The 14,862-nt window shown below is 40.4% G+C and overlaps 2 protein-coding genes across 5 annotated transcripts; one reads left to right on the top strand and one right to left on the bottom strand.

The window, feature by feature from the left end:
• The first annotated feature begins 747 nt into the window (after window positions 1-747).
• Window positions 748-2,257, top strand: LOC136838933 (uncharacterized). The gene is made up of 2 exons (XM_067104626.1): window positions 748-845; window positions 1,684-2,257. Exons 1-2 carry the CDS (start codon window positions 748-750, stop codon window positions 2,255-2,257), a joined length of 672 nt encoding a protein of 223 aa, XP_066960727.1.
• Window positions 2,258-3,236: 979 nt separating this feature from the next.
• Window positions 3,237-8,730, bottom strand: LOC136839018 (creatinase-like). 4 transcript variants are annotated; one of them, XM_067104689.1, is made up of 9 exons: window positions 8,586-8,647; window positions 7,711-7,921; window positions 7,165-7,291; window positions 6,094-6,209; window positions 5,575-5,802; window positions 5,168-5,315; window positions 4,913-5,027; window positions 4,440-4,684; window positions 3,237-3,977 (listed from the first exon to the last, which is right to left on the bottom strand). In XM_067104689.1, exons 2-9 carry the CDS (start codon window positions 7,837-7,839, stop codon window positions 3,775-3,777), a joined length of 1,311 nt encoding a protein of 436 aa, XP_066960790.1. In that variant the 5' UTR covers window positions 7,840-7,921; window positions 8,586-8,647; the 3' UTR covers window positions 3,237-3,774. The 4 variants fall into 4 exon arrangements, with proteins under 4 accessions (XP_066960790.1, XP_066960791.1, XP_066960789.1 ...); XM_067104690.1 differs by having other exon boundaries at window positions 8,510-8,611; XM_067104688.1 differs by having other exon boundaries at window positions 3,239-3,977; window positions 7,711-7,852; window positions 8,586-8,730.
• Between the last annotated feature and the right edge of the window lie 6,132 nt (window positions 8,731-14,862).

Raw genomic sequence — 14,862 nt, 5'->3', positions numbered from 1 at the left:
CCTAATAATATTTCTTGCAGGTTTTGTATGAAAGTGTGTTGACTGGAATGGCTTGTATGAGTTTAGCTTAGTTTTATGAAATGGTCGATTTAATGCAGGTGATGGTTAGGATTTATGGTAAAATGTTATTAGCAGTGTTGATGTTGGTCATTTTCCTTTTTAGGAACACATTTTTGATTTAAGTTGTTTGTGGAATTATATAATTAAAAATTTCTTTTTTTTAAATAAATTTTTTTTTCGGGGAGGAAGGTATCAGGTTTAACGTAGTTTTTTTTCTTGATATTTTGCTCTTAAGGAAATTGCTTTCATTTTATATTAATAAAGTTTAAATTAAGTTACTAGTTTCCTTAAATTAAGTTTAGTTTTAAGGTTAAATTTAAGTTTTTTGTGAAGGGTTTGTTTTTAGCCTTCAGCTGTTTTTGGAAGTGCTGTTTCTCCTCCTCCCCGCCAGGTGTTTAAGTGATAGTGCTATTTTTGACGCTCTTTATATTTTTATTTTTGGGCGTGTGACGTGGACCCAAAGTGTCGTCAGAGGAGGGGTGTGTATCTTGGGAGTTCAGGTTAGTGGAGCGAGCCACAATATTGTTGCAGACTGCTTGGTTGGAGACGTTGTGACCGTATTCTTGAGTGTCAAAACTTGCACTCCTTCGGCTTCTGTTTGGATTTCTCCAAGGACCAACATAGCCTTGGTATATCAGAGGTGTCCTCTGATTAGTGGATCTTCGCTATTTTGTTCCGCTTCCTGACATGGCTCAGGAGTCTCCTGGATCTACACATTTGTCTCCAGCAGCTGCACTGTGGGTTTCGCAAACCCGTGAGGTGGCCAGTAGGGTGGATATCACCAGGTAATGTGCCGTTTATTGTTTGTCCTGGATATTTTGTGGACAATTGCTACAACACTAGTGCGTGTGTTCATGAGGATTACAGCAGGACACCTTTTGATTGGCCCCTCATCTTCGGAGTGAGAGCTTAGATACAGCTCCGTGTTTTTCCTCGTGCGTCGTAACTGCTTTCTTCGGGGCGTGACAGCTCTGAAATGTTATTACAACTATTTCAGGTGTAATTTATATTATTTTGTATTGTTTTTTTTTTTAAGTGTTCATATCCGTTGCGTTTGTTTGTCTTTTGTAAGTTTGTTTGGAGGCATTGCTTTCCCAACTTATTATAACTATCTTTGTGTTTAGCTTTATAAAGTTAGGTAGGAGATTTAAGGTTTTATTTCTTGTTTTATGATCTTCTCCTTCCTTCTTCCTTTAGTATAATTTTAGGTAGAGGTTGATGATTAATAGCCGGCTTTTCTTTTTTACAATATAAATTTTGATTACCTACGTAATAGTCTATGTTAGGGAATTAGTATTTAGCTTTAGGAGTATTACGTGAACAGTATTCATTTATTAAGTGCTAAAAATTGTTTGTACTTTTGTTGGAAGTAATTTCCTTAAGGAAAATTTGTTGTGTTCAATTTCAGTTCTTTGTGTAATAAATATTGTTAAGTTTTTTTTTGTTTTTTTTCATTGTTGCCTGGTTGATATTTCTGTCTGTGTCTGAAAACGTCTACTCCAGAGCCCATGTCTTTTCTGTATTGAGCCTGGAAGTTATGGTCTCAGCACAGCCGCCTGCTCGCGACGCCACCTTAGTTAAGTTCTAAGCATCGTGTTTACTCCAATCTTTACTTCTTTTTAGCTACAGAGACACTGGGTTTGCTGAAGCCCAGACACCTACCAAAGAGATATGTGAGGAGATGAATGTGGAAGCTGCTCTAAAGCAGAAAAGACTCAGAACTACTAAAAGGCAGTTTTCATATGAGGCCCCTGATGAACCTATTACCGATGCCTTGAAAGAAATTGAGTTTTCATTTTTCAATGTAGTTGTGGATATGGCCATTGAATCTCTGAGAGAGAGAACTGGAATGATGAGTGTTGTTGCAAAGAAATTCAGTGTTCTCATAAACTTCTCTGACCTGACATCTAGTGAGCTAGAAAAGAAGGCAAAAGATTTGTGTAATACACTCACATCTGGGGATCATTCTGATTTAAATTATGATGAACTGATTGTAGAGATGCAGTCATTTCCAAAACAATGGCCAAAACAAAATATGACAACATTAGACCTTCTTGTTTTTCTGGAGGAGAAAGGCCTGAAAGAGATCTATCCAAACATGTGGGTGGCATTAAGAATTGCTGTCACTACACCTGTGACTGTGGCATCTGCAGAGAGAAGCTTCTCTAAACTTAAGCTCATCAAAAAACATATTTAAGGTCTACTATGTCACAGGAGCGCCTAAATGGGCTGGCAATAATTAGTATTAATAGAGAAATATCCAAACAGATTTCGTATGATGACACTATAGATGATTTTGCTGCAAGAAAGTCAAGAAGAGTCAGGTTTTAAATATGAAAAATCAGTGAAGAAAACTTGTATATAATAGTTTTAGCATAGACCTCAACATATATGCATTGAGTTCTATGGTTTTAGATTGGCAAGATTACCTTTTTCAATTTATCTTAGGTAGGATTTGCAATAAAAATGTATAATGGTGTTATTCTATTAAAATTTACAAAAATAGTTTGTATACTTTTGAGTCTATACTTTTCCTTGTTGTGTATACATATACGTGAAGATGATTTATTAATAAAGTATGTTGTTTTGTTGTGGAACTTGAGATGCTAGTTGTGTTCGAAATTGTTTATGTTATTATTTCCAGCTTGGCGGGAAGGGGGGCGCCATAACGAGTTCTTGCCTGGGGCGCCTAATGAACTAGAAACGGCCCTGTGTGTGTGTGTATGTATGTATGTATACACGTACAACTTTCCATTGTCGCCAAAGGCTTGGAGTAAAATTACCCAACAAATATGTGAAATTATCTCGGTTCAATCCAATAAAGCTTCTTGCAGATGGACATTAGGAGCTTTTGCAACTGAATGTCGACTGAAAAACGAAGTAGGTACTTGAAGAAGGAATTGCAGACAGCAAAGAAGAATGTGCTAAGTTCTGAAGTCTACATAATAAAACCCTTGCTCTGTCTACTCGACCCGTTTAATACCCCTTTGACTGACTTCCTAAGGATTTTTGTCAGGATCTCCACTTGGGAGCACAATATTGTATCAAAATCCAGCTGTCAAGAACTTATTTCCTGGCCTTCGATCTATCTCCAACAATACTGTTTGTTTAACTTCCGATTAAATATACAATGAGCGATTCTTCTTTTGTAGCTTCGTTATAAAAAAATCTTTAAACTATCAGGTGACGAGTGCAAATCTCAAACTCCTTTAAACGAAAAACCAGTTTAATTTTGCTTACTGGGCTTATAACTGTTGCCAGCACTTCGACATAATTATTTATTCAGTAAACATAATTTATACCAACTTCCTTCATAAAGAATTTCAAAGAATTTTTTAAAAGTCGTTATTCATTATTCGTAAAAAAATGCTCTTTTCAACAAGTTAAACCCATCTATGAATACAGTTTCAACTGGTGAATGATTTAGGTATGTGATGACACTTTCCTAAAAGAATTCTAAGATATGCTGAATAAAAATAAGCTTTGCTGTTTCATTATTGCAACATGAATATCACTGTGGGCTTAAGTTTAATGCTTTTATCAAATGTTTATTAGACATACTTTCAGTCATTCATGTTTCTGAGACCACACGAACTATTAGGCTTCAATGAAGGTACGTTATTCAAAGCCTGTTTGTCATTATTCTTTGAGTTTCTGTGTCAAAGTTTTCAGTTTCTACTGAAGTCTGAAAAGGATAGGTAAACGACTGAAAATTTACTTCTTGAAAATATTATGTTCAGGACCGAAGGGGAAGCCAGTAATGTCGTCCACTGATCCATCGTCATTAATAACCAAGACATCGTGCTCCCTGTAACCTCCAGCACCAGGTTGACCCTCTGGGATGGTTACCATGGGCTCCATGGATATGACCATGCCTGGTTCCAGCACGGTTTCAATGTCCTCGCGAAGCTCCAGTCCTGGAATATTAATCGTCATGGTTATATATACCCTCATACTACTCTTTACGTAAACAAGCATTCAAGATATCTACTTTTCTTTCGTATAAAATTATTTCAGACAAGCAAAACTCACAGCGATAACATGCTTGGGCACTGAAGGAAATTTGTTGCAATTATTGCATATATCTGAAAATATTTCTACAGCAAATGTACACATTTCAACATTTCCTCTCATTCTTAGGGTACCTGTATTTTACCTAATGTCTATAAAGTTTACTGTACTCACTGTATCAGGGCTGGGAGCTCCCGCTTTACTGAATTTATACTTAAACTTACTAATAGTTTCTGGTTTGTAAGATCAGAATGTAATGCAAAGCGTCATAAAATTTGCTCAGAATTGCAAGATTTAAAATAATTAATTTTGACTCTACAAGCACTAGAAGAGAAATAAGGCATTCAAATACAGTACAGTAGGCCTACCCGCTTCACGTCCATAGTAATGACAGAGTACACCGAAGGAATGCCCATAGCCAAATGTTCTATACTTCAGCAGATTAAACTGGGCAAATAGTTCGTTGAGTTCTCGTGCAATCTCGCTGCACTTAACCCCAGGTTTAATAAGCTGAAGCCCTCTTTTGTGCACTGCAACATTAGCTTCCCAAATCTTAAGGTGTGCGTCGCTACAGTGATCCAAGAACATTGTTCTCTCTAATGCCGTGTAGTATCTGTGAAGAGCATAGGAAGTACAGAGGATTCTTTAGATTAATAAGAGAAGGAACCTCCTTGATATTATCCTCCTGAATATGAACATCAAGAAAATATTTGTATAAAATATCAACATGAATATAAAAATCTAATGTTGTGTATAAAACCTAATCACATTTAGTCAAGATAAACAACCAGTTTAGACTACACAAGAGCAACAAAAGTACGAGAAAAAATAAAGAACTGACCCTTGGGGCATTGAAAAACAATTTAGAGAAAGGATGTCCCCCTTTTGAATCTTGCGAGCGGTCACAGGATTGTGGGCACCATCTGTGTTTATGGCTGACTGGAACCACACCCATGCTGAAATATTATGTAGAATCTTCAATCTTACCATTGAAATATACCTAAGAGGTAAAAAATATATTGCCAAAATTCATTCCAAAAAATTAGGGTACTGATGTCTATCAGGGACTGGATAACAAAGACTACAAAAAACTCACTGTCCATAAGTTCACTGTCTGGGTAGAGTTTTGCGATGTTTCTGACCATTGCTTGAGTACCAGCCAATGCTACTTCGTACTCTGGAACATTTTCGCCCAAAGCTTCGACACATGCCCAGCCACCAATGTCAGCTGTGGCTGTACTGTTCTGTGGAAATATAGAGTGCAGTCTTTATTTTGAAACAACAAAAGATATGCTGGGGTACAGCATTCCCTTTGGAATGATTTTAAATGTGCGGTTGTACAATATTTCTTCCAGAATTACTGGAGACATGCATTTACACAGAATCAGTTTTACAGTACCAGGAAAACAAAGATTTGTCCTATCTTTCTGGCACTATTTTCTTTACAATTTGCATGCTATGCAATTTAGGTTACTTTCATTTCCTTATAGCTTAGTTCCATACCTTTATAACGGCAATTTCTTCCTTGCTCTTCTTCATTCTCATCCTCATGGTGGCGCCGCAAATGTCTTTGAGCTCATTGCTGTGAGGCAAGTGGTCCTTGAGCTTCTTGAAGCGCTGGAGGTCCATGTGGTCGAACTCGATGCCAATCGCTCCTCGAGTGTCACCGAGCTCTTCGACTACGGCTCTGTAGTAGTTGTCTCGCTTCCAGTCGGTGAAGATGATGTTGTCCTGGAAAACAGATGCTCTTGATGAAATATGGTAGAGATTACCAAAAATTCGCTCATTTCTTGTAGTGATCTTCACAAACATCAGTATTTTTTTTTGTTACGTCTGCTAAATGTCGAAGGAGTGGGGTGCTAAACTCAACTTTACTAATGAGTACATTTCCTGGTACTAACGAAGGACAGTCTTCTTAGTTCTGATGGGTTTCGATAACTAAAAACTAACACAAGGATAGTTTGGAAAAAGCCTAATTAAACTGCATATTCTTGTAAAATATCTTAACAAAAAATTACTTACCTGAGGAGACCTTCTCCAAGGCTGGCCATAATCAATGAGGGCCGAGATGGAGACGTGTTTTTCTGGTGTGATCAGCAGACCATAGGGTCTACCGAAAGCACAATAAATAAATCCACCTGAAATGAACGTCATGATTGTTATACTATAAAAAAAATAATTCCGGGCGGCCATCCAACAAGCTGATTTTTTACCAAGATCAGAAACTCAGTTGTTATAAAATGGTTATCTAGAATTTTGAATGAATAGTCTAAAGCAGTGCCAAAGCAAATAGCTTAAAGCATGGTAGAATTATACTTCTTTTCGTGCACTACCTCATTTAAAATAGTTACAAGCACTATTACACTAGCATTTAGCCCTTTTAATGGGTAACACAGTTTTAAGAGTATACCTGTATTGTTCATGGAATATTTTGAAGTCAAAATCAAAATCTATTAACCTGAATCCACTTGGTGTTGTTTTAACATTGTCACACTGTATATCAGTTTTTAAAACTTTTTATCCGTTTGGTGACTAAACGGATAAAAAGTTTAAAAACCTTATAAAATGTGAAAATATTAAAAAAGTAAAAAAAAAGACCGAATAATTGTTCTGCTATCACCACTTGCCATTGTTAATTAGACTCTTATTTATGCATCTTAATGCGAGATACCCTCAAAGAAACGATCAATTCAATGTGCAATACTATCGTCCCATTATACTGTCAATGTGCAATACTGCCTTGCCCATAAAAGCAGATATACTGAAAAGCCCTCTTACACATAAAACCTCTCACTGCTACCTTGTTGCTGAACATTATTGTGCAAACAAAACTAACTAATCCATGTTATGACTTTACTACTAGAAGTTACTCAAGTACACTGTCGTCTTGTGATAAAAAATCTTAGCAGGCACTGTAATCTTCCCAATAATATGCTGATGAGCAAATATATCTACCTAGTAACCATCATCTTATGTGCAAGTGTGTAATTCACAGAGAGAGAGAGAGAGAGAGAGAGAGAGAGAGAGAGAGAGAGAGAGAGAGAGAGAGAGAGAGAGAGAGAGAGAGAGAGAGAGAGCTTCTGATATCCTTACCTGTGTAATAATTGATGTTATGAATAGAGGTGAAGAGACAAGCAGCGAGGCCTTCTTGTTGCATGTAATTTCTAAGCTTAGTAATTCGTCCTTCGATCTCTCCAGAACTAAAGAGGCCAAGAGGAGCCTGTTAAAAGGCATTTGAAACTATAAGAAAAGGTCTGCTACGACAACAACTTTGTTTTTTTTATATATATAAATTCATGAGATATCAGAACTCTCGCTGATGTCACGTACAATCCTTCACCTACTCCCCGAAATGCTTTTCCAAACTAAGACAACAAAATATAGGTATAAGCTTGATTTGCTGAGTTCTCTAGACTACAGTTATTGTTGGAAATTTGTAAATCAACCTGGTTTCGAGACATACTTTATTTTCCGAGGGAAACCTCATCACTTACTTATAATCACTAAGATATTAAAATAGGTCCAAAAGGTCCAAAAACTTTCCTGTGCTTTTGATACTATGAACAATTACAAACTATTTTCTGGCCGTGCAAGAGTTTTGATACCTACTTCTCCGTGAGATAACCTGTAACTTCTCACCTTTTCTCCGTTGTGTATCTTCATGGTCGTGTTTTCCATAAAAGCAGTGACGTCATTGCTGGAGTGCCTCCAAGTCGCTTGTCGAAGGAACTTGCCTCCAGCCCGCAGGAGTGACCGAGCGGATGCCATTGTTTGTCAATTTCTGGCAGGAGACCAAAAATTGTTCCCGTCAACGACTCATGGATTCTCGTACGCCAAATATTAATGGGACCTTGAGTTGATTTTATTTTGCAGATTAGATCAGTATAGCAAGTGGCTGACGTGATTTTAATTTTAAGATATTACCAGATAAGTTTTAAAAACATAAGACGAATCCTTGCACAATAAACACACATCATAAAAACCGAACACTAAATTTGGGTACATACCTGATATTGGAAAAATAAATCAAAATACAAAAAATGGTAATTTGGGAACATTCAGTATCACAAAATCTTGTACTCTAAATTAAGAGAAGCTGTTTGTTACATCCATGCCTACAGGCAGCAGGTGGACAGGCAGACAGGTATAACATTTCAACATGCGCATATGTGCATAGCAGTTTATATCTTTGTCATAGCTTTGAAATATCTTTGATCATGTAGGAACCGGGGTGATAATCAAGGCAGGTGCGGCAGACAGGTAGACAGATAAATTATCTCCCTTCGAGCACATCTATAGTCTACCGTTGTACCGAGTTCACAGACATCCCTTCAACCTTTTAAGAGCAGATACATTGACAAAGCAAACTTCTAATCATTGAACTCTGTGAGGTTCCGCTTCGAAAACCTACACAAATAAAGGGATCCTGATTCTATACCTATCGAATGCCGTTCAGTGCAGCAGGAGACGGAGCGAGAACCAGAGGATGTTCTTGGGAGAAGCCACTAGCTTACCTCACTGAGCCCAAATAGCGTAGCAGTCTGAGCGCGACTGGGTCTCCTCTTCCAATGAAGTCGGCCTTACTACAGTAATTTTAGGTAACTCATGTACATCTAGCGACTGATAGCATCTTTGGTCAAGGACATCAGGTTCCCAAGTAATCTCCTGTCGGGCAACTTTTATCGCAGATGTTTTTGGGCCATACTGACATACTTAGCGGGAGACTGAAAGAGAAATGCCTCTGATAAAAATGATAAACACAAAGAAAGGTTATATTACTTATGTAGAAATACAAAGGGGTAACCATACAAAACACTCGTGTGTATATATATATATATATATATATATATATATATATATATATATATATATATATTATTATATTCTAATATATATTGGAAGAATGAAACAGTATTTTTTTGTCAACTGCCTTAAGGGCCAACACCTAGCGCTCAGAATATAAGCAATAATTGTAATGAATAAACTGACTTACCTTGATATCAAATATAAGTAAACAGAGAAGTGGAGGTCGCCTTTTTAAAAACCAGTCAATAACTTTAAACTGAATTTATTTACAAACGGAGCAATCAGGAAATTAATATAAAAGGGCCTACTGAGCAGCAAGCAAGCACATACAATATGCAATAAAAGCTAGACAATGCATAGCAAATAACTGAATCTGAAAGGGCTACAGCCCTGAAATTGGTAGTTAGTGCAACGGGGTTTGCAAAGGGGGAACTATGTCCAGTGCCCCTGGACCGCTGAATCAGAAGGTTCTTGCATGTGGCAAGATGGCAGTTAAACGTCTAAGGCTATTTGGTTTACAAGGGCAGGAACAGGCCACTCGAAGAGCCAGATAACAGGGTTCTGGAAGAGAATTCCAGGTTAGCATTCAAATCAAATGACTTTCTCTCACATGAAATTACTTATGCACGATGGAAGAGTTTATCAATTAGATCTGATTAGCACATGGTAACACTATGGTGGGAATGCTCTAACTATTAACACTGAACTAATTTAATTTGAGCTTGGGACAAGTCATGAGGGCCAAATGTGCGTGCTAGGCTGTGGGAAGCAAAGGGGCTTTATTTTAGGAGAATGAAAAGTTGGAAATACCGGAAATGGAGAGAAATTCACGAGAAGAAAAAGATAACTGGCAGTCAATTGCTACTTCATGGAAGCCTGCCATATGGCCGATTCATGGGAAACTTACAACCCGTCCCACAGCACATCTCACTGGTGCATAGTGCTACCCAGGTACTTCTTAGGCTTGACTTGCCCAAAGAACGGACTGCCTAGCAAGCCTATGTGCACCCACTGTAAGAAATTGGGGCACACTGAATCTGACTGCCTCTACAAGTTGGGCAACAATAGGCAGCCTACTACCAACAACCAGAACTCTTCTCCTTCTGTGTCCACTAAATCTTCTCCACCAACGGTCACCATAGGGAAACCAGCACATTCAAAGGGACCCTGCCAAGACTGTGGAACTCCAGGGCACTATACTACCAGATATCCTGGTTGCCCAAAGCACATTCCCTCTAACAAGCATGTCAACCTGATTAGTACCATGACCTCCGTGGCCGTGTGCCAAATATGTCTCACCCTGAGCGGGTGTGTACTCAGTTCGTCTCAGTGGCACCCCTGGATGGCTCTAGCTTACTAGTGAACCTGCTGGTTACGGCAGACACTGGCTCAGATATTAGCCTGATTGACCGGGCCCAAGTTCCAGCCAGTGCCAAGGTTGACGAAAAGACCAGGTGGAAGATGACTTGGATAGAGGAGCAGCCTAAGGCCATTCCCACAGTCGAACTTCAGGTGACCACCCCTTGGGGCACGCAACCTCACTGCCTTGGTGTGGTGAACAAAATCAGGCATGGGGTGGAGTTCCTGTTGGGACGAGACCTCCTCTGGGGATGTCCTTCCCCAGTGCCACTCTGTTGCCTAGCCACCTTCACCAGGGAGGCCTTAACTCCAAAACCACCTGACTGGGACACAGCCACCATGACCGGTGTGCCACCGTCAGCCCTACCTTCTGCTCACCAAAGTGTTCGACAGAAGGGGCACTCTCTGTGCAACTCCAGGCCCTGTCCTCGATCCTTGCAAAAGGATGGCCACCAAAAGCTTCCTCCCTCACTGCGAAGGGAAATCACCAGGTACCGCTGCAAGACGTGTAATGTAGCAAGGCACTCCGCGAATTGGGGCGAGGTGCCTTAGCAAGCAAAATGTAGCGGCCATCACACCCAGAACCATTTCAAGAGGCTCTGCCCTCCATCTAAGATAGGAATCTCTGTCTCACACTACCTCAGGTACACCAAGGAGTTTTGCACCCCCGGGTCCCTCGTCAGCCACGCCTGACTCCAATTCTCTGCCAGTGCCACTTGAGAGCCCTGAGCAGTGCCAAGCTCCATCTGTCTTGGATGTAGCATCGCCACTAACCTTAACCTCTGTGCCTGGCCCCGAGTTAGTGCCAGTGCTGGATCCAAATCATGTCACGGATCCTCCTACCGGAGATCCTCCAAACCTCAGTGAACTGATCATTGCTAATTGTAAGCCTCCAATCCACGGCGTTTCTTCTCAATCACCTTCATCTGCTGAGGATGAATCTCTGGCAGACAGTAATGCTACACCTTCCCTGGTCAACCAGGAACTGTCCGGATGGGGTACAGAAGCTGGTTCTACCCTTATGACGGTTGTTGCAGCAGCCAAAGTAGGGAGCCTCCCCGTAGCTCCTAGGGCTACCTCTGATCCTGCTCTTGACGGCACTTCTGGCCTTTCCCCAGAGTCGGTGCACTCATTAACTCCTGGGAATGGCGAAGCCAGGCCTTGGAGGAACCCTAAGAGGAAGAAGAAGGGGAGGGAGAGATCCAATTCACCTATAAGAGCCACAAGCTCTCCTTGGCACTCATGTCCCATTGGCACAGTGCTGTTTCCATCTCAGAGTGATCCTGGCACCTACCCAGAGGAGGTAGCCTGCGTAATCTCTGCCCAAGTAGACTAACATCTAACACCCTAAGCAGCTTGTAGTACTAACCCTGTTAATAACCTTGTGATAAAACTATCCAATACTCAGGCTGGTACACCCCTGACCTCTTACCATAATTAATACTTCAGGCTGCTCATGTCCAAAATTATTGTGTATGTTATTCCACTAAGAATTGTGTAATCCGTAATTAATTGCATTTAGTTAGGTCAGTGCCATTTAATTTTGTGCCAGGGCCATAGGATAGTAGACCATGTTAACAAGACACATTTACCATGTACCCGTTACCTAGGAGTAGAGTTCCCCTGTCATCAGAGACAGCCAGTAGAAGTCTGTAGATACCTTTGCATAGGCATTAGGCTATGCTGTAGTAAGTGAGTTAGCAAAACAGTATCACCCCCTAGCAGTTAGGTAGGTCCTTTTAGCTAGCTGCAGTGCAAAGCACAACTCATTTAGGGAAGCTAACTGACTAGTCGAGATGAATAACACTCAGCCAAGGCCTTCATGCCCGAAAGGGATTGAATGCCTTTTTAAAGGGGGGAGCTTTCATGTATTTAGAAAATTCGTCCCTTCAGTCTGTTAGCTGGGAAATAAAATTTAATGGCGGCTGGAGGAGACGCCATTAAGGGGGTTGAACTTATGTAGGCTTACTCCCATACCGCCTGATTTGGGGGAACCATACCGACCTCTTAGCCCCAGCATTGTATGATTTTTGGGGGGGTAGAAAGCCGTTAGGGACAGAAAGACCAGTCAGGGCCGTAATTGGGCTGCTATGCTGACCCTTAAGAGACTTAACTATGAGATCTATTTCAATTCGACCTTTCTGCTGGCTGAAATTGCCTCTTCCAAATCGACCAATGTCCTTTTGTCCAGCCTTAGAAAATGCTTGAGACACCTCGCGCCCTGCCTGGACATGCACTCCGTCACGGACCGCAAAAGCCCCCAGTTGGTGCGGTCTCCCATCCCTTTCACACTGGCAAGATTTTGAGGCTTCTGCGGCTGAAATTCATCTTTTGCAAGTGAGCTCCATGCAAAGATGCAATAAGGTACGTCTTAAAGTTGCAATTAACTCCAGGTTCTTTTTCTTCTTGTGAATTTCTCTCCATTTTCAGCATTTCCTACTTTCATTCTCCTAAAACAAAGCCCCTTTGCTTCAAATCAGCCTAGCACACACATTTGGCCCTCATGACTTGTCCCAAGCTCAAATTAAATTAGTTCTATGATAATAATTAGAGCATTCCCACCATAGTGTTACCATGTGCTAATCAGATCTAACTGATCAATTCCTCCATCATGCATAAGTAATTTCATGTGAGAGAAAGTCATTTGATTTGAATGCTAACCTGGAATTCTCTTCCAGAATCCTGTTATCTGGCTCTTTGAGTGGTCTGCCCCTGCCCTGGCGACAACCAAAATAGCCTTAGATGTTTAACTGCCATCCTGCCACATGCAAAAGTCTTCTGATTAAGCGGTCCAGAAGTGCTAGTCACAGTCCCCCCTTTGCAAACAGTTGAGCGAACTACCACAACTCATTAAACCAGTTTCAACCGGGCTGTAGCCCTTCCAGATTCAGTTATTTGCTACGCATTGTCTAGCTTTTATTGCACATTGTATGCGCTTGCTTGCTGCTCAGTCAGCCCTTTCATATTAATTTCCTGATTGCTCTGTTTGTAAATAAATTCAGTTTAAAGTATTGACTGGTTAATTTAAAAAGGCGACCTCCACTCCTCTGTTTGCTTAGATGTGATATCAAGGTAAGTCAGTTTATTGAATATATTTATTGCTTATATTCTGAGTGCTGTGTGTTGGCCCTTAAGGCAGTTGATAAAGAAATCCATTTTCATTCTTCCAACCGGCCTCAAAATATAACAATTTATATACATACATATATATATATATATATATATATATATATATATATATATATATATATATATATATATATATATATATATATATATATATATATATATATATATATATATATATATATATATATATATATATATATATATATATATATATATATATATTGTCACGTTAAGTGATGGTTTTATGGGAACTGCTGGTTCCCTGCTCGTTCCCTTTTGTGGATTGCTGCCTCCTTACCTTCAAGTTTTTTTAGTTTTGATGCTTTCGTGGTGAGCTGCCGGTTTTCTGTCGTCAGTCGGGTCTGGTAGGGCAGCGAGAGTAGCGGCAGTGGCAGCAGCAGCAGGCAGTTTTTGGGGTCGACGTTGGTCGAGTTTTTGAGCAGGAAATTGGAGCACGCCTACGAAGTGGAGCACGTCATAAAGGTGGAGTGTGACCATGAGTAGTCGTGTGACCACGAGCTGCTCATCTTTGATGACAGCGTGAGGCTGTCCTGACGTCTCCATCGGGGTTTTGTGGTTGGTGGGTTTTTGTCCCTGTTGCACAGCTGAGGGCTGTCTTGGTGCCCCGATGGAGGACGTATGTTTGATATTTTTTTTTCTGCCTGCTGTTGTTTATTTTTGCCTTTTTTTTGTTTAAAGCTACTTTTTGTTTAACTTGCTTTTGTTTAGTGCTGCCTTTTGGCTTATTTTTGTATTTATGGTTTTTTATCTTTTTACCAGACCTGACTCACTTGTAAATATTGTAAATAAATTAATTTTAAGCTCATTTTATTGTTTTTGTTGTTTTCCCCTCCTTTGTTTGTTGCATCTGCTGTCAGTCATGACAGCCCCGTCCTGAGTATATTAAAGAACCTGCATAACGGCCCACTCGGGTCGTTACAATGGCGACCGTGACAGGATGGCTCTGTTTTGGCTGGCGGGGTTGTTACGGCATTGGAGGGGAGCTTGAGTGTAAAAAAAAAAAAAATATATTTTTTTTCTTTTAGGTGGGAGGTGTCACGTTAAGTGATGGTTTTGCGGAACTGCTGGTTCCCGCTCGTTCCCTTTGTGGATTGCTGCCTCCTTACCTTCAAGTTTTTTAGTTTTGATGCTTTCGTGGTGAGCTGCTGGTTTTCTGTCGTCAGTCGGGTCTGGTAGGGCAGCGAGAGTAGTGGCAGTGGCAGCAGCAGCAGGCAGTTTTTGGAGTCGACGTTGGTCGAGTTTTTGAGCAGCAAATTGGAGCACACCTACGAAGTGGAGCACGTCGTAGAGGTGGAGTGTGACCATGAGTAGTCGTGTGACCACGAGCTGCTCATCTTTGATGACAGCGTGAGGCTGTCCTGACGTCTCCATCGGGGTTTTGTGGTTGGTGGGTTTTTGTCCCTGTTGCACAGCTGAGGGCTGTCTTGGTGCCCCGATGGAGGACGTATGTTTGATATTTTTTTTTCTGCCTGCTGT

Source organism: Macrobrachium rosenbergii, chromosome 5, assembly GCF_040412425.1.
Source record: "Macrobrachium rosenbergii isolate ZJJX-2024 chromosome 5, ASM4041242v1, whole genome shotgun sequence".
Lineage (NCBI taxonomy): Eukaryota > Metazoa > Arthropoda > Malacostraca > Decapoda > Palaemonidae > Macrobrachium > Macrobrachium rosenbergii.
Note: the sequence above shows the minus strand (reverse complement) of the source record. Positions and strands in the feature narration are given on the sequence as shown.

Excerpts from the sequence above, each read along its gene's own strand:
- LOC136839018 (XM_067104688.1), bottom strand. The coding sequence starts at position 7,839 with ATGGCATCCGCTCGGTCACTCCTGCGGGCTGGAGGCAAGTTCCTTCGA. Across the intron at positions 6,210-7,164 it reads TAACATCAATTATTACACAG|GTGGATTTATTTATTGTGCT; the intron begins GTAAGGATATCA and ends CGTTCATTTCAG. Across the intron at positions 3,978-4,439 it reads TTACTATGGACGTGAAGCGG|GACTGGAGCTTCGCGAGGAC; the intron begins GTAGGCCTACTG and ends TTAATATTCCAG.
- LOC136838933 (XM_067104626.1), top strand. The coding sequence starts at position 748 with ATGGCTCAGGAGTCTCCTGGATCTACACATTTGTCTCCAGCAGCTGCA. Across the intron at positions 846-1,683 it reads AGTAGGGTGGATATCACCAG|CTACAGAGACACTGGGTTTG; the intron begins GTAATGTGCCGT and ends ACTTCTTTTTAG.